The following is a 25168-nucleotide window of genomic DNA, read 5'->3' on the forward strand; positions in this document are numbered from 1 at the left end:
CAGTGACTCACGCCTATAATCCTAGGAGGATCTTGGTTCAAAGCCAGCCTGGGCAAATAGTTTGTGAGACCCAATCTCAAAAATACTCAACACAAAATAGGGCTGGTGATGTGACTCAAATGGTAGAGCACCTGAATTCAAACCCCAGTCCTGCCCAACCTCCCCCCCCCCAATATTTGAAACACTAGAAATTGTTTTCCTTTCCTAATGGATACTTTAAAAAATATAAACACATTTTGGGGGAAAAACATCATGGTATGGAATCATAGGATGGTTACATACAAAAAAATATATGTTTTTGGTTTTGTTTTGTTTTGCCAAGTACAAATCATGACTATGATAAACTACATCTAAAGTAAATCTTTTGCTTTTTGTGAACTTGTATGTAAGTAAGTTGAAGCAAGATGACAGCTAGAATGTTTTGACACTCCTTTGCTACATAAAATAAGTAGAAGGAAAATATTAAAACTCATCACTGTATTTTATTTATACCTCTAGTCATTAAATATGCTGAACATTTGAACTTTAGTACAAAGATAATATAAGGCTTCTAGCTTTTACATGATTTTCAGTATCCTTTGAAATTGTAATAAGCCCCATCATCCATCATCAGAAGACCCCTTCTAACCACTCAGTCTACCAGAGGTTGACACTTTCTTCTCAATGGAGTTCAAGGAATCCTGGGAACAAATTGGCACCATCCCACCTCTCACTTTCAATTCAAATTCAAAAGATTCAATTGCAACCAGGATGGTGTCGCACACCATCATCCCAGCATTAGGGAGGCTGAGATAGGAAGAGTGTGAGATTCACACCAACCTGAGCTACAGAGTGAGTTCAAAGCCAACATGGGATATAGACATAGTGAGACTATACCTCAAAAGAAAAAAAAAAATCTAATGTTTGGGATACTTGGTTCCAACTTCTGTCCTTGATTTTTATTCTGACTTTACTTTTTGGAAAGGGCTCTATATAGGACTGGCAGAGTGGCTCAAGTGGTAGAGCATCTGCCCAGCAAGCGTGAGGCCCTGAGTTCAAACCCCAGTACCACCAAAAATAAGCTCTATATAGTTGAAATATCTGAATGATTCAAACAACAGATCAGTGTCTTCAAAGTGTTATGAGATCTGTGAAAAAGGATGGTATGTGTCACTCTGAATATGATTTTAGTTTGCCTTGATTTTGTGTTTATTAAAAAAATAGAACCTTTGAAGATTTTTCTTTTCTGATATTTACTTATCATTTGTGCAGAATAACTGTACTTCATGCTTCAGACTCTGGAGGTGCTGGTTGAGCTGCTCTGAGTTTCTCAGGGAGCTCGGCCTTCAGGAGCACAGCCTGTCTGTGCAGCCCAAGTGTACCGCAGACACTTCAGACACTTGCTCCTAAGAGGCACATTCACCTAGAAAAGTGCACCAAAAGGGAAAAAAATAGAACAGCATATTTTTTAATGTAAATTTACAGAGACTTTTTTTATACTTTCAAAGCACTTTCTTCAGTTATACAATTTGAAAGGTCTGGTATTATCATCCCTATCTTACAGATGAGAAAAGAGACACCTGACAAAACATGGGGCTAGCAAGTGAAAGGGTGGAGTGGGATGCAGTCCTTCTGAGCCACTTAGTTCTCTCTGCAGCAGACAGTCATCCCTCATTCCAGCCAATGTAAAACCATAAGATGCAGACGCACAGCCCAATACACTTAGGTATTTTACAACCCTTTAACTGCAATCCTGCCTTGGTTGGTTTTTATGATTTCATTGGCCTTTGGGCCTGACCACAGCATTCATCTCCCCATAGGAATTATCTTCCAAGTGGTCTCCATAGTTCCATCCCATCAAAGGACTGTAAGTTATTGCATGGAGATGCACGCCGACTTCCACTACCAAACCTAAATGCTATTTGAAACTGATCTCTTGTACTGGTAATCAGACTGGATATCAACCAAGGATCTTTAAAATCAGCATGAAAACTAGCATGTGACCTTCTGCCTGGGACCAGGAGTACAGAGACCAAGTAAGAACACAACAAAATTGGCTTCCTCTGGTGTATAAACTTGTCAAGAATTAACTTTATCAAGAATATTTATTGGAAAACATAAATATATTTATTGGAAAATATCCACTAATGTCCTTTTCCTAAGCAATATGTAAACCGATGCTTTCCACATTTTCATTCTATCACAGCTAATATGTTCATAAGTATACTGAGCCTATCTTGATGGCATAGAGGTACACGCCTATGAATAGAACCTGAGGAAAGGTGGAAGAACGAGGTAAAACAGGAGCATATCAGTACGCCCACGAAGGACTCTGGAAAACACTAGGCCAAACAATGTCATGGGTCACACCTTCTTAATGTGATTCTCCTTTGAAACAATTATTTTTAAACCAATGTATTATTATTCTGAATTTAGTTGGACCTATTAACTTCAATTAGTTTAGAAGATTCGATTTGGAAAAGACCTCATAGATCCAAATTTTAGGCCAACCACTATTTTGTGAATATGGAAAGTGAAGTCTGCAAAGGTGAAACGACTTACCTAAATTTCTGTTGGGTTACCAGAGGTAATTCAAAGTAAGCTTCCTATTAAACTTTCTGGATCCTTTTTTAGCAATAGTACTTAATCTCATTAGATTTCAAAAGTCAGGACAAGTGGTAGCTTACTTTTGGTTTTTTCCTTTTGAGATAGAGCTCATTATGCCCAGGCTAGTCCTGAATTGTTGGGCTCAAGTGGTGCCCCACCTCATCCTCCTCAGTAGTTGGGTAGGATTATAGGCATATACCACCATCCATGGCCACATGCTTCTTAAATCCAATGGGAAATGAAAATAAAATAATGTACAAAAATATCTTTATTTGGACCAGGTATGGTAGTGCATACCTGCAATTCCACTCTGAGGTGGAGAAAGGAGGATTCTAGTCTGAGGCCAGTCTGGACAAAAAGTTAGCAAGATCCTATTTCAAAAACAAGCCAGGTGTGGTAGTACACAGCTATAATCCCAGCTACTCAGGAGGCTGAGGTAGAAGGATTATGGTCCAAGGCTGGTCTAGAGCAAAAGCACATGATCTTATCTGAAAAAAAAAACAAAAACTAAAAGTGAAAAGGACTGAGTGTGGCTCAGGAGGTAGGGTGCTTGCCTGTGTGAGGCATGAAGTTCAAGTTCAATCCCCAGTAAGGCCAAAAGTTTGGTGCTTGACAATATTGCTTTAAAATGGAGAAGTCTTAATAAAACTTAAAAAAAAAAACACAATTTGAGGTTGTAGAAGTTAAAGACAATTCATTTTCAGGTCAAACCATACTTTGCTGATGACACAAAGCTAAAATATTTTTTTCAAAGCTCCATTATTTAATTTTTGCTGATCTTTAAAAAGATAGCTGTTTCTTGCTTATAAAGGTTGTCTGAAAAAAGACAGTGGTCTGCATCTGCTTTGGGCTTCCATGTTCTACTTTGCCCTGCTAGAGGCTCCTTTCTCTTCCAAGGTCAGTATGTGACCAACATAACATATGGCTTCCTTTTCATTCAATTCAATAAGCCATGGACTGAGCACATTCTAGTTGCCTTGCATTATAACTTCTGTGGTATTAGATGGGCTCTAATCCTTCTATTTCAGTTTTGCTTTTCCCACGCCTGTTCTGTGAATTCACCTCAAGTGCAGTGCCCTCTGGACCCTTTCTCAATAAAGGGTAATTAACAGAGCTACACATGCTCCTTCCTCCGGAACTGGAAGTGCAACTCATACTCCTACTTCTTTTTTTTGTTGTTGTTTTGTTTTGTTTTTGTGATACTAGAGCTTGAACTCAGGGCTAACACCTTAGCCACTCTACCAGCCCTTTTTTGTGATGGATTTTTTCGAGAGAGGGTCTCACGAACTATTTGCCTGGGCTGATTTCAAACCATGATGCTCCTGAGTAGTTAGGATTACAGGGGTAAGCCACTGGCACCCAGCCATACTCCTACTTCTACCTAGCAATAATAAACCTTCTTAAGAGACATTAGAAGGAAAATCATTAAGAGCATTTGAAATTAGCTTTCTGGCCAACTGTGCTGACTCACACCTGTACTCCAACCTACTCAGGAGGCTGAGATGAGGAGGACCTCAGACCAGCCCAGGCAAAAAGTCTGCAAGGCCCCATCTCAAAAAATAATCTGGGTATGGTGGTACAAGTCTGTAATCCTAGCTACATGAGAGGCATAGATAGGCAGGAGGAATTATCAAGAGGCCAGCCCTGGGCAAACACATGAGACCCTATATGAAAAATAGCTAAAGCTAAAAGGGCCAGGATCATGGCTTAAGTGGTAAAGCATCTGCCTCCTAGAAAGTGCAAGGCCCTGAGTTCAATGCCCAGTACCTCCAAAAAACAAAAACAACATCATTTTATTTGTTAAAAAATTTTCAAAAGAACTCTAGGGCGGTCAGTTCCCATAATGAATTTTACAATGAACCAAATGAAGTCCAGAAAGATTGGCTTGCTACAATCCTAGTTACTGAGTCACACAGATTATACCAGGTCAGGTATCTTCCACTAAAATTTTATAGTCACAGTTCACAACACACAAAAAATAGCATTTTTCACAGGTTACATATCAGCCAAATGATGTCTGTATTCTCTGCTATACATGTTAGAAGAAAAATGCACAGTACCTCTGGACCCTTTCTCCAGAGGCAAATAAAATAAGGATATAGACTTCAGGGTGAGCAAAGAATCAGAATAAATGTTGGTATAAAATTGGGTCCCAAAGACATATTTTCAGAGCTAGAGGCATGACTCAAGTGGTAGAGTTCCTGCCTAGCAAGCACAAGGCTCTGAGTTCAAACCTCAGGTAAAAAAACAAAGGAAAGAAAAAGATATTTTCAAAATACTTTAAGCAATGCTGAAAATAGCTTTTAAAAAGAACCTGATTCCACCACTGAAAATTACAAAGAAATGACTTTTTTGATTTTGTCTACCATATTTAAAACAAATCTCTACTTATATAAACTATGATAAATCTGATTAAACCTTTTAATCAGGTTTATCACAAACTAAAGATTAAGATTTTAACATCTTTGAACTAATCCAAAAGTCAGTTTTAGTAATATGTGGCCAGAATAAAAGGTAATCAAGTGTTACTCAAACATTTTAACTTTAGTTTTAAAAATTTCATATATCATTGGAATTAAGCTAATATAAATCTGAAGTTGATTTTGATTAATTAAAATGTATACAGGAAATGTATTGAGCCACTCCCCCATCCCTTTTTGCTTTAATTTTTGAGATAGAGTCTCATGTTTTTGCCCAGGCTGACTTCAAACCACAATCCTCTTACCTCTATCTTTCAAGTAACTGGAATTACAAGTAGGAAGCCCCATGCATAGCCAGTTGTTTTGCTTGTTTGTCTGTCTTTTGGTGGTGCGGGGTGTGAACTCAAGGCTTCACACTTGCTAAGCCACAATCCCAGCTTGTTTTTGCTTTTAGTTATTTTTTAGGCAGGATCTTGAATTTTTGCCCAGGGCTGGCCTCAGACCTCAACCTCCTACCTAAAACCTCCTGCATAGTTGAGATCAAGGCATGCACCACCTGAGATTTAGATGAGGATCTCTATAACTTCTTGCCCTGGGTGGTGTCAAAAGGCTATCCTCCCAATCTCCACCTCTCCAATGGTTGGGATTAGGCATAAGCCACTGTGTCCAGCCTGGCTTTTTTTTCCCTTGAGATAGGGTCTCACTAACTTTTTGCTCAAGCTGGCCAGGAATCTTGATTCTCTTTTTTCCACCTCCCAAGTAGCTAGAATTACAGAAGTGTAACACCAAGCCCAGATATATGTTCTAAAATTCACATGGAGACATTATTCAAGATAAACTATAAATTAGTCTAAAAATGGAACCCTGATAAATTTTAAGGGATAGAAATAAAACAAAGTATAATCCTTGACCACAACAGAATGAAGTTACAAATCAGTAGCAGGAGAAAAATTGAGAAACTCACAAATACAGAAAGTAAATATACTCCTAAACAGCCAAGAAACTGAAGAAGAAACCAAAAGGAAATCAGAAAATACCTTAGGGTATGGAATTGAAGAATTCAACAAAACTTGTGGGATGCTTCTAAAGCTGTACTTAGAGGGAGATTTATAGCTGCAAATAACTAAAGAAAGGAGAAAGTCTCCAACCAGCAACTTCACTTTCCATTTGAGATACTGAGAAAGAAAGTAAAGTAAACCTTAAAAAGGAGGAAATAAAAATCAGAATGGAGATTAATGGGCAGGGAATAGAAAAACAAAAACAAATCAATAAAACCAAAAGCTTGTTCTTTGAAAAGATTAACACAATGCCAAGTCCTTAGCTAGACTGACCAAGAAATAAAGAAAAAAAACCCTCCAATTAATAGAGTAAGAAGGTAAAAAGAGGTCACTAATATACTACAGAAGTGAAAAGGCTCATGAACAACTAACTGTATGTGGAAATTAGATAAGATGACAAGGACAAATTCCTAGAAAGGCAAACTACCACCATCTCAATGGACCTATAAAAAGTGAGTGGCTTGAATTGATAATCAGAAAACTACCCATAGAGTAAAGCCGAAGCCCAGATGACTTCTTACTAAAGTAAGAAAAAGTGGAAAAGGGAGAGAACATTTCCTAACTCATTTAGTAAGCCAGTATTACCTTAATGTGAAATCAGACAAAGACAACACAACCACACACCAGTCTCCTATGAACACACACACAAGTTCTTAACAACACTAGCAAACCAGATCCAGCCACATGTGGATGCTGGGTCCCACATTTTCACCATGACAGGGATGATCCATCCCAGAAACTCGAGATTGGTTTAACATTTGGAAGTTAACTGTGTTAATGTACTAGCACTGCGTCAACACAAGAAAAAGCCAAAGCTCATAATAAGACTCAAAAAGAGCATTTTTATAAAATCCAACATCCTTTCATAATAAGAACAATTCTTTAAAAAGGTGTGGCAGGGTACCTGTAACCCTACTTACACAGGAGGCTAAAATGAGAACGATCGTAGTCTGAGGCCAGCCTGGCCAAACAGTTCTCCGGACCCCGATCTCCAAAATAACTGGAGCAAAATGGACCAGAGGTGTAGCTCAAGCAGTGAGCTTTGCAAGTGTGAAAACCTCACTTCAAACCCAGTTCCACCAAAAAAAAAAAAATTAAAAATTGGTTCCAAAATCTCACTAAATTTTTTACCTGGCTGGTCTCAAACTGTGACCCTCCTGATCTCCACCTCCAGGATAATCAGGATTACAAGTGTGTGAGCCCAAGCCCACCGTAAGATATATATATTTATATGTACATGTTTTGGCAGTACTGGGATTTGAACTTAGGGCCTTGTGCTTGCTAGGCAGGTGTTTTACCACTTGAGCCATGCCCACAGCCCTTTTTGCTTTTATTTTTCCAATAAGGTCTCTTATTTATGTCTGCGCTAGCCTGGACTACAATCCCATTTACACTTCTGGCATAGCTGGGATGACAGGCATGGGACAACACACGCAGCTTTTTATTGGCTGGGATAGGATCTTGTGAACTTTTTGCCTGGCCTGGGCTGCCTCCTAAGTAGCTAGGATTACAGGCATGGGCTGCCACACCTGGCTGAACTTTTTTTTTTTTTTTTTTAATGGAGAAGATAGTACCTAAGGCATTAGGAACATTTTTCTAAAATATGTATTAGATGATGACTTGGTCTTACCAACACCATCTCTGCACAGAGAAAAACTCACATTTGTGCACAATGAGCTACAGGAAAAAGGAGAAAATAAAGTCAGAACTAGAATTCTAGACCTGATCCCCTGGAGATCAGGGAACCTAACTTCTCTGTACCTCTGCCTCATTAATCTATAAATTAAGTGTCTGGAAGCCCTGAATTCCTTTCTGACTTTTTCTGTGCAATTTTTATTGCATAAATTAATTATACAAGGGGGTTTCATTGTAATAGTTTCACATGTGCATATAATGTACTTGAGCAGCCCTGCCAGTCCTTCTTGCTTTTGTTATTTTTCAAATAGAGTCTTGCTTTTTACTCCAGCCAGCCTGGATGGTGATCTTCCTATTTATACTTCCAGCCCAAATGGGATAATGGGTGTGTAACACCATGCCCTGCTTTTTATCATTTGAGATGGGGTCTTACTGTTTACCTGGCCTGGACTCAACCCATGATCTTCCTGAGTAGGTGGGATTATAGGCATACACCACCCCGCCAGCCCATAACTAACACTGAGTTTCAAAATGTATGTACTTTCCTATATATCCAGGATATAAATATGATTTTGCAGATCATGTCTAAAAATACATACCTAAATACTAGAAAAAATTTGAAGGCATCTGGAGTGTTCAGTTAGTTGGAACTGCACTTAAGTTTTATTCAGTAAGTCTGTGCTTCAATAATAAAAAAATGAAGTTTCTGGGTTTCTGGTATTTGTCTACTAAATAAATATAATAGCATATAGAAGGTATCATCAAAAGAACACATTAGAGCCATTATATAACTTTTTATATTTTTAATAGAAAACAACTTATGATAGCTAAATATACAAGGTAAATCTAATTCTTAAGAACAATTATTAGTAGGAGTAGAATTCTAGTGATAAGTGAATTGAAATAACTATGACATAAACCATCTTCAGAGGAAAACAGTAATACCAGACCCTGTTAGGTGCATAAGCAAATTTATTTTAGAATTTATATGAAAAGCATATTCAAAATGCATATGTTACTGTGGTACAGTGAGGCAGCAAGCCTTGTCTTAAAATAGTCTGCCTCTTGATATATGCCTTGGTTTGTCTCCAAAGTTGAAGACGATGAGACATTTTCTCTGTTGATAACTTCATGTGCAATTTTAACAACACATTGGAAAGATTAAAAAATCCCAATTTCCATTTTACTAATTCCCTAAAATCATGTCAGTCTAACAAGAAAATATGATTACTATCTTTAAGAAAAATTGACAGAAGAGGGATAGTAACATTTTCCAACTTTTAGAACAAGTTAAATAATAAATATTCATTATAAATAAAAAGTAAATTTTAAAATGCCTTTAGATTTTAATTTAAAACTCATTCTCTTTCATTAGTTATGAGAAGAATTAATAACTTGGATAGCCAAGTGGCATACACTTATTTAATAAGTTAAGAACTGTGCACAGAAGGCTGGGGCATGGCTCAGTGGCAGAGTGCCTGCCTAGCATGGGTGAGGCCTTGGGTTTGATTTCCAGCAAATTAACAAACTTCGCAGAGGTGCTGAATGCAGTCAAGCCTAATATATACATCACACAGCTTCATACAGAAAGTAGACTTACTTGCTACAGTGTTTTTAATGTTTACCTTTACTTACACTTAAAAATAACTTTTAAAACTTGCCCAATTTTCAAAAAAATGTAAATATGGAGTCACTCACATGTCCTTATTTTCAGTAGTTTCATACAATGATTCTCTCATTTAGATTAATCACATATACCAGTGCTTTTATTATAATGAGAAAAGGAAGAAAAAAAAAATGGTTTCAGAAGGAATTCATGAAGAGGTGAAAAATGAATCTTTTGACCAGAGACAATTAGTGACAGAATGCCAATATTAATCACAATCATAACACAAAGGATTATGGTAGTTTTTTTCTAAAGTACCCATACAATTGATTTTTATAACAATAAACATTTATAAATTATTTGGGTACTTAGCTTTGTTATTAATATTTATGGCTTTCTGGTATTATTTTTTTCTAATCTTGCTTCAAAGTCTTCCCATAAATTTCTGAAAATTCTCAAATGTCCCTAGCATCATGGATAAAACAAAAATATCAATCAATTAAGCAAGATCTATTTTCACCTATGTAATAAATAAACTGTTGAGAAGTTAACATCTTCGAATTCATATAAGATAGTCTCACTCATCCATGAAAAAATAATCATTTTGATTTTACTGTGGCCCAACCCTTAGACAAATACCTCTCTGTTTACTTGTTAGTGTAAAGAAAACTAAGTTAATTTTGCATTCATATTTAAACTACTAAATACCTGAAAACAAAGTACCATTTATTAAAATAGAATATTCACTTAATTTATACTAAATTTAACTAAGATTTATGCAAGTTTTTCATCCTTAATTTTTTTGCATTCATATTTAAACTACTAAATACCTGAAAACAAAGTACAATTTATTAAAATAGAATAAAAGTACCATTTATTAAAATAGAATATTCACTTAATTTATACTAAATTCAACTAAGATTTATACAAGTTTTTCATCCTTAATTTTTAAATACATACATCATGATTTTTTAAAACAGTATCAGTCAGGTCTATACAAAACAGAAATATGACATCCAAGTCAGATAGTGATTTTAAAATAAGAAACTTTGAAACAGCAAGTAATGTACAATGTGTAAAACATAGATATAATTCTTATGGAAACATTAGTTCTATAATACCGAGCGATATTTACAAGCAAACATGATCCACACAGCACATGCAGATTCAGGGTAAGTAAACACTCGGACACGAACTGCCAGCCGCACTTGGTCTCCACGGCAGCAGATTATTTCTTCACAAAAAGGAGATCTATATAAAAAAGAAAATTCATTCAGTTAAGAAGTGACCACGGACTTTTTCTTATTTCCAACTAACTCAGTATTTAAATATTTAAATTAGTATTTATTAGGTATTTAAATATTTTCTTTTTTTATATTAAGGTATTTAAATGTTTTTTATTTAACATTTTTATTAGCATATATTAGTTGAAAGCAGTTAAATATTTTTAAGTTCTATCTCTGTTACCAATAGCTCAGTAATTTTGGTCAAGCTATTCAAACTATTTCTCTCAAAGTCAGTATGTTTAAATTCCACTAGACAAAAGCAGAGATTCTTAACTGTGTGAGATTACACCAAAATCACGGGAAAATTATCCCACACTATCCAGGACTATATTTTAGACCTAACAAATCAAAATCTGTAGCAAGGATGGTAATTCATTGTAGAAGCTCCCATGCGATTCTGTTGTCCCTCCTAACAATTACCGAGCTAACTGGTATCTAAATTCCCAAGCCCAAGACATTATGAGCCCAGCCATTACACCTTACCGAAGACATGTGGCAAATGCGCGCCTCGCATTTCTGTACACAAAATGTATTGGGAACCCTTTAAATGTGTGACCATCAGGTACAGCCCTCCTGATGGCATCTTGAAATTCTTCATTGCCTGAAGAGATACTTGTCGTACGTTCAAATTCATAAGAAGCCAAAGCAGGTGATAACAAATAGGAAAGCTGGTCTTCCCAAACGGTAGTCAGGCCAAGATCCTATAGCAATCAAAAGAGAAAAAGAAAAGGTGAGATACACTTAGCGTACTTCTCTTTATAGTCCAGGCTGCTTTAGCCTTCTGAGAACTGGGATTACAATGTGTGCCACCATACCTGGCTAGTTATTCATCATTTTAATGAATGCCAAGAAGATATTTTTAAATCTGTCCTAACTTTTTAAACTTCATATTATAATAGGGACATACAAAACTAAAAACAATAGGGGCTGCAGGTTATTCCATCTTATTTCTTATAAATAACCAAAAATCATTCAGTATAATGATGTTTATGAAGGCTTCATAGCCTATACTTTAAGCCAGGCCTGGTGGCACCAGCTACCAAGGAAACTGTTAAGTGGGAGGATCTCAGTCTGAAGCCAGCCCCAGGCAAAAACACAAAACCCCATCTGAAAAATCATGCAAAAAATGGCTAGAGTATGGCTCAAGTGGTAGAGTGCTTGCCTAGTAAGAGGGGCCCCAAGATCAAACCCCAGTACTGAAGAAACAAAAGAACCTACTAGAGCACCTGGAATGTAGCTCAGTGGTACAGTGCTTGCCTAGCAGGCATGAGACCCTGAATTTAATCCTAAGCACCACAAAATAAAATAACCACTAGAGAAGACCACATGGAATATTCCTAAAATGGAAGACACAGTGTCAGTAAATTTTAAGCTTTTATTTAACTTTAAAGTGTTCAGTAAGATTGAATCTGCATAACCTCTGCAGTAGGGCAGAAAATCAACAAATTAGTTGTATATATAATTAAACTCAAATATTTACTGAGCATTTACTCTCTAAAAGATACCCGCTTTAGTACTGTAAGAGGTAAGAAGGTAAAAACAACATGCCACAGGCCCACAGGGAACATGAAGCCCATGTCTCCAGGAGTGTTTGAGGCAATTAGGATGTAACACCAAATGAACTACTGATACACAGACACATGGAATTTAAAAATGCAGTACAAACACCAAAAACTTTTCATAAATCTGAGTATTTGATTATCACAACAGATCTCTGGGATTTCCTAATTTCTTTCTTTCCTTTTTTTTTTTTTTTTGCTTTACAGGGTTTTGGACTCAGGGCCTATACCTTGAGCCACTCCACCAGCCCTTTTCTGTGAAAGGTTTTTTTTGAGATTAGGTTCTCTCAAACTATTTGCCCGGGCTTGCTTTGCACCATGATCCTCCTGATCTCCGTCTCCTGAGTAGCTAGGATTACATGTGTGAACCACCAGTGCCCAGCACAGCATTTCCTAATTTCACATTCAAGATTTTAGCTGGTCACAGGTATCTCAAAGGTTCACAATCAACTACACTTTTCCTGAGGCAAACATGACTCTCCCTGGCTACTTTATAGGCACCACTATGTTAGCTAATGATTGGCATGGCATGTGTTCAGCCAGATGGGTAGATGAAAAAAGATCCTTCATTCTAGATTTAATTTGCATTTCCCTGATAACTAATAGGATGATCAAGCTTATTAGCTATGTACATTTTTCACAATGTAAGAAATCCTTAGCCAGGCTTGGAGAGGCAGGAGGATTAAGTTTGAGGCCAGTTTAGGGTACATAGCAAGAACTATCTCGGAGGGAAAAAAAAAAAAAACAAAAAAGAAATCCTTATTGCTTTCATTTGTAATACAATTTTAGAAAAGAAAGCTACCAGGCAACTTAAGTGACAGAAGAAAACAGAAATTGTTCCAGCAATCAATTAGATCACTGCTGAAAATATACTATAAAAACACAAAATACTCTTTTAAATGTTTTATGAGGTGGCAAGGGAGTAAGGAATACGTTAGAGGCTAAAGTGAAGACACAGTAGGAACTCAGAGAACATACTGAATAAATCAGTTTGCCTTCTATGACTTCAGGAGAATGGAAAACAGAGCTTACCCAAGAAGAGGAATCCAATAGGGAGCACCAAAGGTGAATCCAAAACCAATCTTTTATAGGAATTTTGGATTTCAATCCTTTGTTGGTTGTATGTATCATAACTAACTTTCCCACTTTTAAGAAGCTTCAGTCTCTTAATGGTTTCTTTTTGTGGTGGGACTGGAATTTGAACTTAATGATTTCTTTTGATGAATCTAAGTTTTGGGGTTTTTATTTGATTGTTTGCTTTGTGGTGCTGGGGAACTCTGCACATGCTAGGCAAGTTCTCTACCCCCAGTCCAACATAAGTTCTTAAAATATATTAATCTCTTCCTTTTAATTGGCACTTTGTATGTCTTCTTTAAGGCCCTTTTCAAAAGAAATCTACATGTCTGTTAAAGAAGAGATTTGGTCCCATTAGTAATCATCTACCCACTGACAAAATAAATAGAAACAAGCCTGGATGGAAAAAAGTGAAAAAAAAAACAAATCCAGTAATGTTTAATGGAGCAATTATTTAAATAAGCTATTTCATACTTAACCAGAGGAAATACTGGTTTTCCACAAAGGTCAAACTCTACAAGCCCATCCTTCTTCATTTCTAGGAGGAAGTAACAATTCTATAAGGATTAAAAGACCTGGCAATTTTTGAGTCTCAGAATTCTCTCTTATGACTTCCAAAACAATAAGCTTTATAAAATTAGAGAATCTATTTGCTTTATTCAGGGCTAGAACAGGGACTGGCACTATCATATACAACCGATTCAGTGTTAGTTACCTTCCTATGTTCTGACACTAGGAGCCTCAGCTGCATTTCTATTTCATTACTTGTTACAGATGCATCAATAGTGGATGCGCATAGGGGTGGGAAAGGAGGGAGGGATGTGGTGGCTCCAGGGGCACACACAGACTTAATTGCTTCTTCACTCATGGGTTTCCACTTGGATTCATCATTCAAATCAAATATGCAGGTTTCTACTGCATCCGAGGGCTGACAATTTCCCAGGAACATCTGATGATTGAAAACACAACCAATTGTTCGATATGGGTGCAATGGCTTGGGCTGTTCAGCAAGCGGAGGCTCATCAGGATTGATAGGTTTGTGGATGTACCTAAAAAATTAATTCATAATTTTACATACTGAGAATATAAAGACTACAAAGACAGCCTCTTAATGAGGGAAAAAACTATCTCCACACTTAAGGCAATAACTACTTTGCAGATGTAGAGTACAATACTTGTCTTTCCTTTCTATAGCTCCACAATTTAATTACTCTATGTTAACTACATGGTACATCTTACAATACAGAAACCAACCTTATGCCTTTAGCAACAGAATACATTCTATTTCTATTGTCAAGATAAACATTTATCTCAGATTATACAATTAAAATAATCTAGCTATATGTTATTAGGCATGACTAACTAGACTGGTCATCAACCAGGAAAAAAGACAACTTAGAGAAATAAGGAAGTAGCCCAGTGCTGTGTCTTTAGAACACCTGACATTTGAAGACAAGATGAAGGAAGACTAAGAAGAATATCCAGAAAGAAATAATGAAAATTGAGACAGTGATATGACAGAAACTAAGGAAAAAGAATGTCCCAGGACAGAAGGAGTACTCAACTTTCAAAATCTGACAGGATAATACACTGAGAAAACATCCACTGGACTTGCCAACATGGAGTTGGTGTCTACATCAAATTTTCTAAAGAAAAGATGATTTACAACTTAAAACTATTTTCAGACTTAGGGATGATCACTGGAAAAAAAACATGCCAATTGCATAAAACTAAAAGTCAATATACTTTACTTTTTATCAACAGCATATTAGTACAGAATATTTTATGGATACATGATATTTTCTTAGCATTCATTTACTTAGCCGTTATAATTGAAGTAATTTTTTACATAGTCTCCAAAAAAGTTTCTAGTAACAAAAATTATAAACATATATCTTTGAGTACCATCTTTATGAATAAAACTATAGTTTTAAATATTTAAGGCTGACAATGTACCTCAGGGAGTGCTGGCCTAGCATGTACAGTGCCCTGGCTTTGATTCCCAGCACTACAAAAATAAATGCTTAAACCTTCACTTTAATATCCTTGTAAACTTAGTTGACTAACCTGTGTCCTGTTAAACTCTCCCAAAAAGTGATGGTTCCGTCAGTTCCACAAGTCATAACCCACGCGTGAGGTACTCCCTTTGCCTTAGTCCCAACACAGACAAAAGCTTCTAATCCATATCCAAGAAGAAGGCTGCACAGAAGGTTAGCATGATCTTCACAATCACCCTAGAAGATAAAAGGAACCTAAGTGTTTAAAGTGAAATCAAGTACTTACAAAGAACTCAGACAACACAGAAGGAAACTAGGAAGATTTAATAGGTGGATAAAGAATATGAATGAGCAAGCTGACAAATCATACAACAGGAAAAGAAAACAAAAGGAAAAATACTCAAGTCACTGGGTTATATGTACCAGTGCATAATTTTAAGGAAATTCGTATGTATGTATGAAAAATGCATTAGGAGAATGATAAAATAACAATGCCTACTATTAGGGTAGGTTATATTTAATTTTACCCTATATTTTCCAAATTCTCTTTGATATGGTTATGTTACTTTCACAATTTAAAAACATTACGATCCAGAGTCAGGTATGGTGGCTCACTCCTGTAATTCTAGTTACTTGAGAGGCAGAAATCAGGAAGACAATAGTTCAAGGCCCATCTGGGCAAAAAGTTGTTAAGACTCCATCTCTATCAATAAAAACCTGGGTGTGGTGGCATGCACCTGTCATTCCAACAATGCAGGAAGTGTAATATGAGGATTGTGATATAGACCTGGGCATAAATGTGAGACCTAAAAGTAAAAAACTGGGAGCATGGCACAAGTGGTAGAGGGCCTGCCTAGCAAGTATGATGTCCTGAGTTCAAACCCCAGTACCTCAAAAAAAAAAAAAGAGTGGCTTACACCTCTCTTAGGAGGTAGAAATTAGAAGGACTGAGGTTCAAGGCCAGCCCAGGCAAAAAGTTAGTAGTAAGACCCCCATCTCAACTAGCAAGCTGGGTGTGGTGGTACCCATCTGTCATCCCAATACGTGGGAAGTACAAGTAGGAGGACCAAGACCTGAAGGTGGCCAAGGGAAAAAGCATCAGAGCTTATCTTGACAAATAAACCAGAAAAGGGATGGGGTGAGGGTGGGGCCTACGTGGTACAGCATTTGCTCAGCAAGTGCAAGGTCAAGTTCAAACTCCAGTATGGCAAAAAAAAAAAAAAAAAAAAGACTACATAGAAAATATCTGATCTGTTCTGTGAAAAAATATTATTAAAATATTAAATAGTACAATTACATAAAGATAAATATTTAAGTATAGGAAGACTACAGATAAGATGCAAAAGTGAAATTAACTATTGAGTGTTAGAATGATTTTTTTCCCCCCAAAATATTGTATTAGTGGCTCTACCTTGTTTTTGTGCTTTGTTTTGCAGATGCTATATATAGTCTTGGCTGGCCTGGAGCTCTTGATCATTCTTCCTGCCTCTGCCTCCCAAGACTGGGATGACAACTGTGGCTCAGCTAAGGTCCTACTCTAAGATGTGCTTTCTCTTTAAAAATCAATGTCAGCCAGCACCAGTGGCTCACACCTGTAATCCTAGCTACTCAGGACACAGAGATCAGGAGGATCTCAGTTCAAAGCCAGCCACTGGCAATTAGTTCTCGAGATTCTGCTCTGGATCTCAAAAAAAAAAAAAAAAACCATTACAAAAAAAAGGCTGGCAGAGTGGCTCAAACAGTAAGAGCCCCTGCCTAGCAAGCATGAAACCCTAAGTTCAAATGCCAATGCCAACTGTCAAAGGGGGCATTTACAAGAGTTTAACTTTTTTTTGTTAAGTAGTTTGAATATACTGCCTTGGGGGTAATGTTTAATTGTTTTTCAGTTGTCTTTTTTTTGGTGGAACTGGGATTTGAACTCAGAGCTTCATGCTTGCAAAGCAGGCAATCTACTGTTAAGCCACACCTCCAGTTCATTTTGCTCTGGTTACTTTGGAGATGGGGGTCTTAAGAACTACTTGCTCAGGCTGGCCTCAAACCTTGATTCTCCCATTCTTAGCCTCCAAGATAGGTAGGATTACAGGTGTGATCCACCTCTGATGGGCTTTAGTTGTCTTGAAGACACAACGTTTCTAATTGATAAATCAATCTTTCATTTAAATGTTTTTTCCACCATATGAGTTTTATCTTGTGATTACCTATACAGTTTATACCACCTCAGACTAAACAAAATTACTCCAAAATAATATATGAAAACTTAATTTCTTCATATTAAATGTTAAAAACAGTCTTACTTGTTCATTATATTATCAGCATTTAAAAAAATTCAGAAGATTAGGAAACAGCAAATAAACTATAGTTAAGTTACTAAAATCAAGTCATTAAAACTATACAAATTCTTAAATGTACTTGTGATTGAAATTAAAAAAAAAAGAAAAAAAAATTATTAAAACCCTAAACTTAAAAAGAAAGCACACAATTCAAGATTTTTTGGCCATATTCATTTTGTATTGTCATTTTTTTTTTTCTTTTCAAAAATGTACTACTTCAGCAAACATTAACCCATGAATTATACAAACAGACCATAGTTCTGGTCACGGAGCTATCTCCAAATCCATCTGAAACCTGGTTTCTCTTTTTCTTTTTTTTGAGACAGGGTCTATGTATCTCAGGCTGAGCTTGAACTTGCATCCTTTAGTTTCAGCCTCCTAAGTGCTGGGATTACAAGCTTTTGCTACCACACTTGGTTCTATAACTTGGTTTCTCACAAGTACTTTTATGTCCCTGCTTCACAGAAATCACATTGTTTGATAAGAAACTCATAAAGGGCTCTAGGAGCAGCTCAAGTGGGACAGCACCTGCGCAGAAGCACAAGGCCCTGAGTTCAAGCCAGAAAAAAAAAGGCTGAAAACAACAGTGGTGACCTGAAAACGAACTTCATCAATGAACTCCATGAGAAAATAATGATGCTAAATTACTTTCTCTATGCATTGATATGTAAATGTTAGGGAAAATGGAAAAGTAAGATTTGACTTGCTCAGGCTGACACTATGTTCATTTTTTCTAAAGTAACTCTTTTCACAGTAACTATTTATTTCTATGATGTGTATATGATACCTTGTTTCTACAGAGAAAGGCCAACAAAGTGCACCACTGCTCCTGTTTACCTCCTCCTCCGATAACAGGGGCTCTTTCATAACCAAGGACATTAACAAATCTTGCTGCTTGCCTTGGCGTATCCAAAAGACGTCCAGCTCGCAGTGGTTTAACGTAGGAACAGACTGGTCTATTTATCCCATTTTCATCCTGGAGGAAGAGGGGGGAAAACATTATCTGTAATGACAAATTAATCATCCCCAATTTTAACACCTTTAAAAAAATAACTTTATAAAATAATTCTGAGTACCATTTATTGTTTACCTTGCATCAAGCACTAGGCTGCTAAGTGCTGTGCTCTTTAATTCTCATAACATCTAATATTGTTCTCATTTCAGAAATGAAGAAACAGAAGCTATCACTATTACACATGGAGCCAGTTATTAAACCTTGAGCTGTCTAACTCCAAAGACTACAGTAGTAAGAATTGCTCTGAAAAAAAGGGTCAGCAAGTAGGTAGAAGAGGAAATCTAAGCTTAAGTACTCTTTCATATTACCATACAAAATTTAAAATATATCCAGATAAAACAAATACTTTCTGATTAAAAATAAGAACTAATTTCTACCTTGTTTCCACTACAGCATCACACTTAGAGATCTACCATTTGTTGACCAAGTCAATTGAAAGTAGAATTTTGTTTTTGTTTTTTTTAATTTTTATTTTTTTATTATTCATATGTGCATACAATGCTTGGGTCATTTCTCCCCCTTGCTCCCACTCCCTCCCTTACCACCCACTCCGCCCCCTCCCTCTCCCCCCACCCCCTTGATACCCGGCAGAAACTATTTTATTTTGCCCTTATCTCTAATTTTGTTGAAGAGAGAGTATAAGCAAAATAGGAACAAGGGTTTTTGCTAGTTGAGATAAGGATAGCTATACAGGGAGTTGATTCACATTAAATTTCTGTGCAAATGTGTTACCTTCTAGGTTAATTCTTTTTGATCTCACCTTTTCTCTAGTTCCTGGTCCCCTTCTCCTATTGGCCTCAGTTGCTTTTAAGGTATCTGCTTTAGTTTCTCTGTGTTGAGGGCAACAAATGCTAGCTAATTTTTTAGGTGTCTTACCTATCCTCGTATCTCCCTTGTGTGCACTCGCTTTTATCTTGTGATCAAAGTTCAATCCCCTTGTTGTGTTTGCCCTTGATCTAATGTCCGCATATAAGGGAGAACATATGATTTTTGGTCTTTTGGGCCAGGCTAACCTCACTCAGAATGATGTTCTCCAATTCCATCCATATACCAGCGAAGAACATTTCGTTCTTCTTCATGGCTGCATAAAATTCCATTGTGTATAGATACCACATTTTCTTGATCCATTCGTCAGTGCTGGGGCATCTTGGCTGTTTCCATAACTTGGCTATTGTGAATAGTGCTGCAATAAACATGGGTGTGAAGGTGCCTCTGGAGTAACCTGTGTCACAGTCTTTTGGGTATATCCCCAAGAGTGGTATTGCTGGATCAAATGGTAGATCAATGTCTAGCTTTTTAAGTAGCCTCCAAATTTTTTCCCAGAGTGGTTATACTAGTTTACATTTCCACCAACAGTGTAAGAGGGTTCCTCCCCCCCCCCCAATCCTCGCCAACACCTGTTGTTGGTGGTGTTGCTAATGATGGCTATTCTAACAGGGGTGAGGTGGAATCTTAGTGTGGTTTTAATTTGCATTTCCTTTACGGCTAGAGATGAGCATTTTTTCATGTGTTTTTTGGCCATGTGAATTTCTTCTTTTGAGAATGTTCTGTTTAGTTCACTTGCCCATCAAAGTAGAATTTTGAAAGAACATTTTAGAAAACACTTTACATTTGAAATACAAGATGTATCTTAATGCTTGTTCTGAATAACTATTGTGTACATAAAGGTCTCTGAGGACAGTGGTGGGCATTTTCTTGATTATTAATATAGCAATATGAAAAATCCACTTACTATTCCAGGTTTGGAAGTGACTTAACACTCCACTATGGCAGGGTTCCATAGAGGAAATAAAAATCTAACTTAGCCAACAAAAACACTATGTGCTCAAATTATCAAAACTACTGCTTTCTTTTTCTATACCACAAAATATCACTTCTCCAATACAATCTCATATCTTAGCAAATAAAAAACCACTTGTCACTAATATTTGATTAAAATCACAAATTTTTATATATTGTAGATCAAAATGACTATTATGACTTTCACTCCTATAGTTCTCAATTCTAATTGGCATCAATTTTTAAAACAAAATTATGATGCTAATTTGGAGGGCAAGTAGAAAAGTATTATTGGTTTCCTTTACTATTAACTCAGCATTACTAAAAGTCTAGTATAGTTTGAGGCTATTAAGTCCTGAAATTACTATCTGAATGTTAAAAGGACAGCCTTAAACTTCAAGTGATTTAGAACATTTTCTTAAAATTTTGTGGTCTTAAAAGTTCAATTTCTACAATTTGTTTTCAAATTTCTTACACTAATGATACACAAAAGGTATCATTCAATGAATTATTACTCTATAGGAAAACTGGCTAAGGAGGAACCTAACAACAATGGATTACTAGGTATACAAAGACCCTTATCTCTAGTTAGGATTAAGGTAATAAACTCAATTCCTGTGTGAGACAGTCCTACTCTTAAAAAGCCACTAATGGCAAGATACAGATGAGTACATAAAAAGGAGATTTAGTTCTGGGATTATAGCTCAGTAGTACAGCACTTGCCTAGCATGTGTGAGGCCCTGAGTCTGATCAACAGCACTGGAAAAAAAAGTGTAGATTTGTCTGAATCATCAACAGTAGCATTTCAGAATATAAGATATATGTCATTGTTTTGTTGCAGCAATATTTATAATATTATCTATATATATATATCTCCAAAAGCTATTTAAGAGTCTTGGAATCTTCAGCATTTCAACCTCTGAATTTGCAAAGTCTAATAAGCAAGCTACTAGTCATTTAAATTCATTTACCACTTTAACAACTTTTTAAAATATAAAAGTTACATTTTTATGTGGTGCCATGTGATGTTGCTATACATGTGTACATTGTGTAATGCTCAAATCAAGGTAAATGTATCCATCTCCTTAAACACTTACTATTTCTTTGTGGCAAAAACATTCAAAATCTTTTCTTCTAGCTTCTAAAAATATACATAGTACAGATCCAGGCCAGCCACAGCATAAAAGCGAAACTCTATCTGAAAAATAACTAAATCAAAAAGAGCTGGTGGTGTGGCTCAAGTGGTAGAATGCCTGCCTAATAAACACAAGGCCCTCAGTTCAAACCCCAGTAATGCCAAAAAAACAAAAAGAAAGTACTAATGATTCTGAATAACCAAGACTCCTTAAGTCAGTAACCAGAAGTATTTAACTGTAGAATTTCAACAACAGCTCTTTTACTTACACTGGGTTACATGCTGGTAAGTCCATTGTAAAATATTAGAAGTTGGAAGTGCACTTAGCGTATCTAATCTACCATACATCATGTCTTACAATGCAGAGTACACTGTACAGTACCAGTTGTTCACCCTTTATGATCATGGGGTAAGTGGAAGCTGTGACTGCTCAGCATTGAGAGATAGTATCACACTCTATGTTGCCACTAGTGTGGAGATCAAAATTCAAAATGTGAAGTATGGTTTCCACTGAATGTGCACATAGCTGTAACTTCTGAGAAACCATTCAAGTACATTACATATAGCTAGCCTCATATATGTGCTTCTGTATAATGGTGTGTTATTTTGACTTATGTTTCTCTCATCCTGTGCATTCATTTATCCTTATCCTTTACTCCCTATACTACCCTTACTTGAGACAATCTACATGGGGAGATTGGGAATGAGAGTCCCTAGTTGGCTAGGGGTGGGAATGGGGTAAATGGCGACTTACTTTTCAGTAACATAGTCTATACTTTGAATGACTGGATAGGCAAGGTAGCAATGATGTCAGCACGAGGTAAAGGAGAAACCAATCAAATTTTCATTTAGAAAATAATCTCTTAAGTTTCCTACCTCTCATAATTGTCAGAAGAATTGAATCACATGAGGTCATTTAGTCTCATAGTTGCCATGTAAAATTATCAAGTGGTTTGGTGTTGCCTCTTTTGGTAAATAGCATGAAGGACAGAGAAATGAAGAGTCTCTTCTAAGATCAAGCAGCAACTCACTCCTGGCAGGGTCTTAAACTGCAGTGTTGACTAGTGTGTTTGTGCCTTGACTGTGTCATCTCTTTTTGTATACATATAAAAAACAAAAAAAAATGTTTTTTTTTTTGGTGGGACTAGGGTTTGAACTCAGGGCTTTGTACTTGCAAAGCAAGTGCTCAAAGAGCAGGTGCTCTACTGCTTGGGCATACCTCCAGTCCATTTTGCTCTGGTTATTTTGGAGAACAGGAGTTCTAGATATGTTTATTTTGTTTAAAAAACAACAACAACAAAAAGAACTGGGTGCTATGGTTCACACCTATAAGGCTCAAGCCTCCTGTAGCTACTCAGAAGGCAGCCCCTGTTCTGCACAGAAGAACTGAATTTCCCTAAAAATGACAATGTCCAAGTGGTTAAGTATTTGCTTCTAAGTCTCATGCAAGGGTAAATTCCATGCTAAGCAAAATAGATTTCATTTACTCAAATCAAATGTACTCAGAAAAGATTTAAAAGCCCAATAATTGAGATTAAAAGTAGAGTAAAACAAAGATTATGCCACTCACCTATTTGATGAAATATTACAAAACTCAGTGCTTTATTTTAGAAATAAACTTTCATTTGTTTGAAATTAATACATTTGACAAATATACATTAAATATCTAATACTAAATCTCAAATACTAGCATGAAACTTCTTTAACACAATTTACAAACCTGTGCAAAGATCTTCACCAGCCTTGAGTTGTGTGAGGGTCGAATTTGCAGATATTCTCTCCACCACTGCTTAGCATACACAAGAAATAATCGCTCTTTCTCTGCAGTTTTCTGACGTTCCAAGGCAAGCTTGAATTTTAAAAAAAAATTCAATTTCTACTTAATCTCCTTAATTACTACAAGTATGTGACAAACCACCATCTGTCACTACTACCCCCTAATCTGCATCAGCATTACCTGTCATTTGTAAGAGCTTCCCTGTTTGTACAATTATCCCAGACCCATTCAGTCTTCATACAATAGTCAGCGATTTTTTTCGCTCCCAAAACAGAAATTTTTAAATAGTAAATCATATTCTGTTATCTCCTTTTCTCCTCCACACTACACACTACCTTCCTGGGTATACAACTGCTGACCTTGACTATCTCAGTGTCTCTCCCCATCCACACATGCCTTTTGCTCTAGGCTGTTATTACCTGGCAAGTCCTGGTCCGATCTTAGCATTGCTAAGACTGCTATGTTTCTGCCACCCAGATTTCCCTACCCTAATCACTTGACCTAAACCACCCTCCAGCAACCAGTCTACCACACTTCACTCTGTAATAATTTTCCACATAACTTCCACTACCTAGCATTTTGTTTGCTGACTCAAGTTTATTGTGTGCCTCCTCACCAGAATCTAACTCCTGAGAGCAAGCTGCCTGCCTTGTACACTGCTATATCCCCAGCATGTGAAAAAGTACCTAACACTTTTTAATAATAGGTTAAGATCAATAAACAGTTCTGACTTAAAAATAATGACTTAATTCTAAAGAGAAACTACAGAATTAGAAACAATATTATATCAGAAACAGGAGAATTAATTTGTGCTTCAGTCGTTAAAACTGATAAATACAATAGCAGTAACAGGAGAAAATGTTTATAAAAAATGCTAAGTTTGAAAAGTAGAACCCTCAGGGATGATGATGCTGGTCAGTAGAGCATATGCATAGTATTCTTGAGACCCTAAATTTAATTCCCAACACCAAAAAAAGAAAAGAAAAAGAATACATTATGTCTTTGTCAATATAATAAATAAAAGTAACTACTGACAAAAAGTAGAACTCAAAGATTTACTTATTTGTACAAATTTATAAATATAACTAACTCACACATATATTTTTGTACATATACAGATGTTTACATACATATGTATATATTTATTATAGCTGCATCAGGTTAATTCCCACCTGACTTCAGGTGTATATATCATCTATACATCTCAGATGCTAGAGAATAAAGGTAGATGAGAGTTCAGAATAGGAAGAAGTTGTTTCAGAAAAACAGGGTAGGGCACTGTTTGCTTGGGAGCCCAATCTTAATATAACTGGCTGTGTCTTACAATTCAGACCTTTCCCTACCCTAATTACTTGAGCAAAAGGAAAGGAAAGGAGAGGAGAGAGGATGGAAGAGGAGGGGAAAGAGAGGGGAGAAAGAAAAATGCTAGGGGTAGCTCAGTGGTGAACACTTGCCTAGCATGCATGAGGACCAAGGTTTGATCCCAGCACCACAAAAAAAATAAAAATAAAAAAGTAAATAAAACCAATAAACTACAGAACTATAAAAGCAACAAGATGAGTAAAAGCACAAAATCAGAAGTAAAGTATGTAGTCAAGGAGAATCATTCCACAAATGCTATTCCAATGAGGCAGCAGACAATCATAATCTGAAGCTGGAGACTAGCAAGAACAGAGACAGTAAGTCCAACTGGAAAGGGTGAAATGACATGCTGATCTTCAGGACCTCAATGAACATAAAATTTTCTCTCTCCAGTTCTAGAAATTAAACCCAGGGTCTTATACATGCTAGGCAAGCACACTATCACTGGGCCTCTACCCCAGCCCCAGCTTTGTAATTCTTGTGTTGTAATTCTTATGTTGTAATTCTGGTTTGGTTTCAAAGAATATTCATTGCATTTCCCAAACTAAA

The 25168-nt window shown here is 36.5% G+C and overlaps 1 protein-coding gene across 4 annotated transcripts in view; it reads right to left on the reverse strand.

Moving 5' to 3' along the window:
* Positions 1–892: 892 nt before the first annotated feature.
* Positions 893–25168, reverse strand: part of Cep76 (centrosomal protein 76) — a 30028-nt gene continuing 5752 nt past the window's right edge. The window contains exons 7-13 of one of the 4 annotated variants that reach the window (XM_074070371.1): positions 23201–23329; positions 18339–18527; positions 15292–15458; positions 13940–14273; positions 11075–11292; positions 10441–10556; positions 893–1402 (exon numbers count right to left, since the gene is read on the reverse strand). In XM_074070371.1, coding sequence (XP_073926472.1) covers positions 1386–1402; positions 10441–10556; positions 11075–11292; positions 13940–14273; positions 15292–15458; positions 18339–18527; positions 23201–23329 — 1170 coding nt within the window. In that variant the 3' untranslated portion in view covers positions 893–1385. Of the gene's footprint in view, positions 1403–8346; positions 10557–11074; positions 11293–13939; positions 14274–15291; positions 15459–18338; positions 18528–23200; positions 23330–25168 lie in introns of those variants that run through there. The other 3 variants (XM_074070373.1, XM_074070372.1, XM_074070370.1) reach the window with 3 other exon arrangements.

Source organism: Castor canadensis, chromosome 4 (assembly GCF_047511655.1).
Source record: "Castor canadensis chromosome 4, mCasCan1.hap1v2, whole genome shotgun sequence".
In the NCBI taxonomy this organism is placed as follows: domain Eukaryota; kingdom Metazoa; phylum Chordata; class Mammalia; order Rodentia; family Castoridae; genus Castor; species Castor canadensis.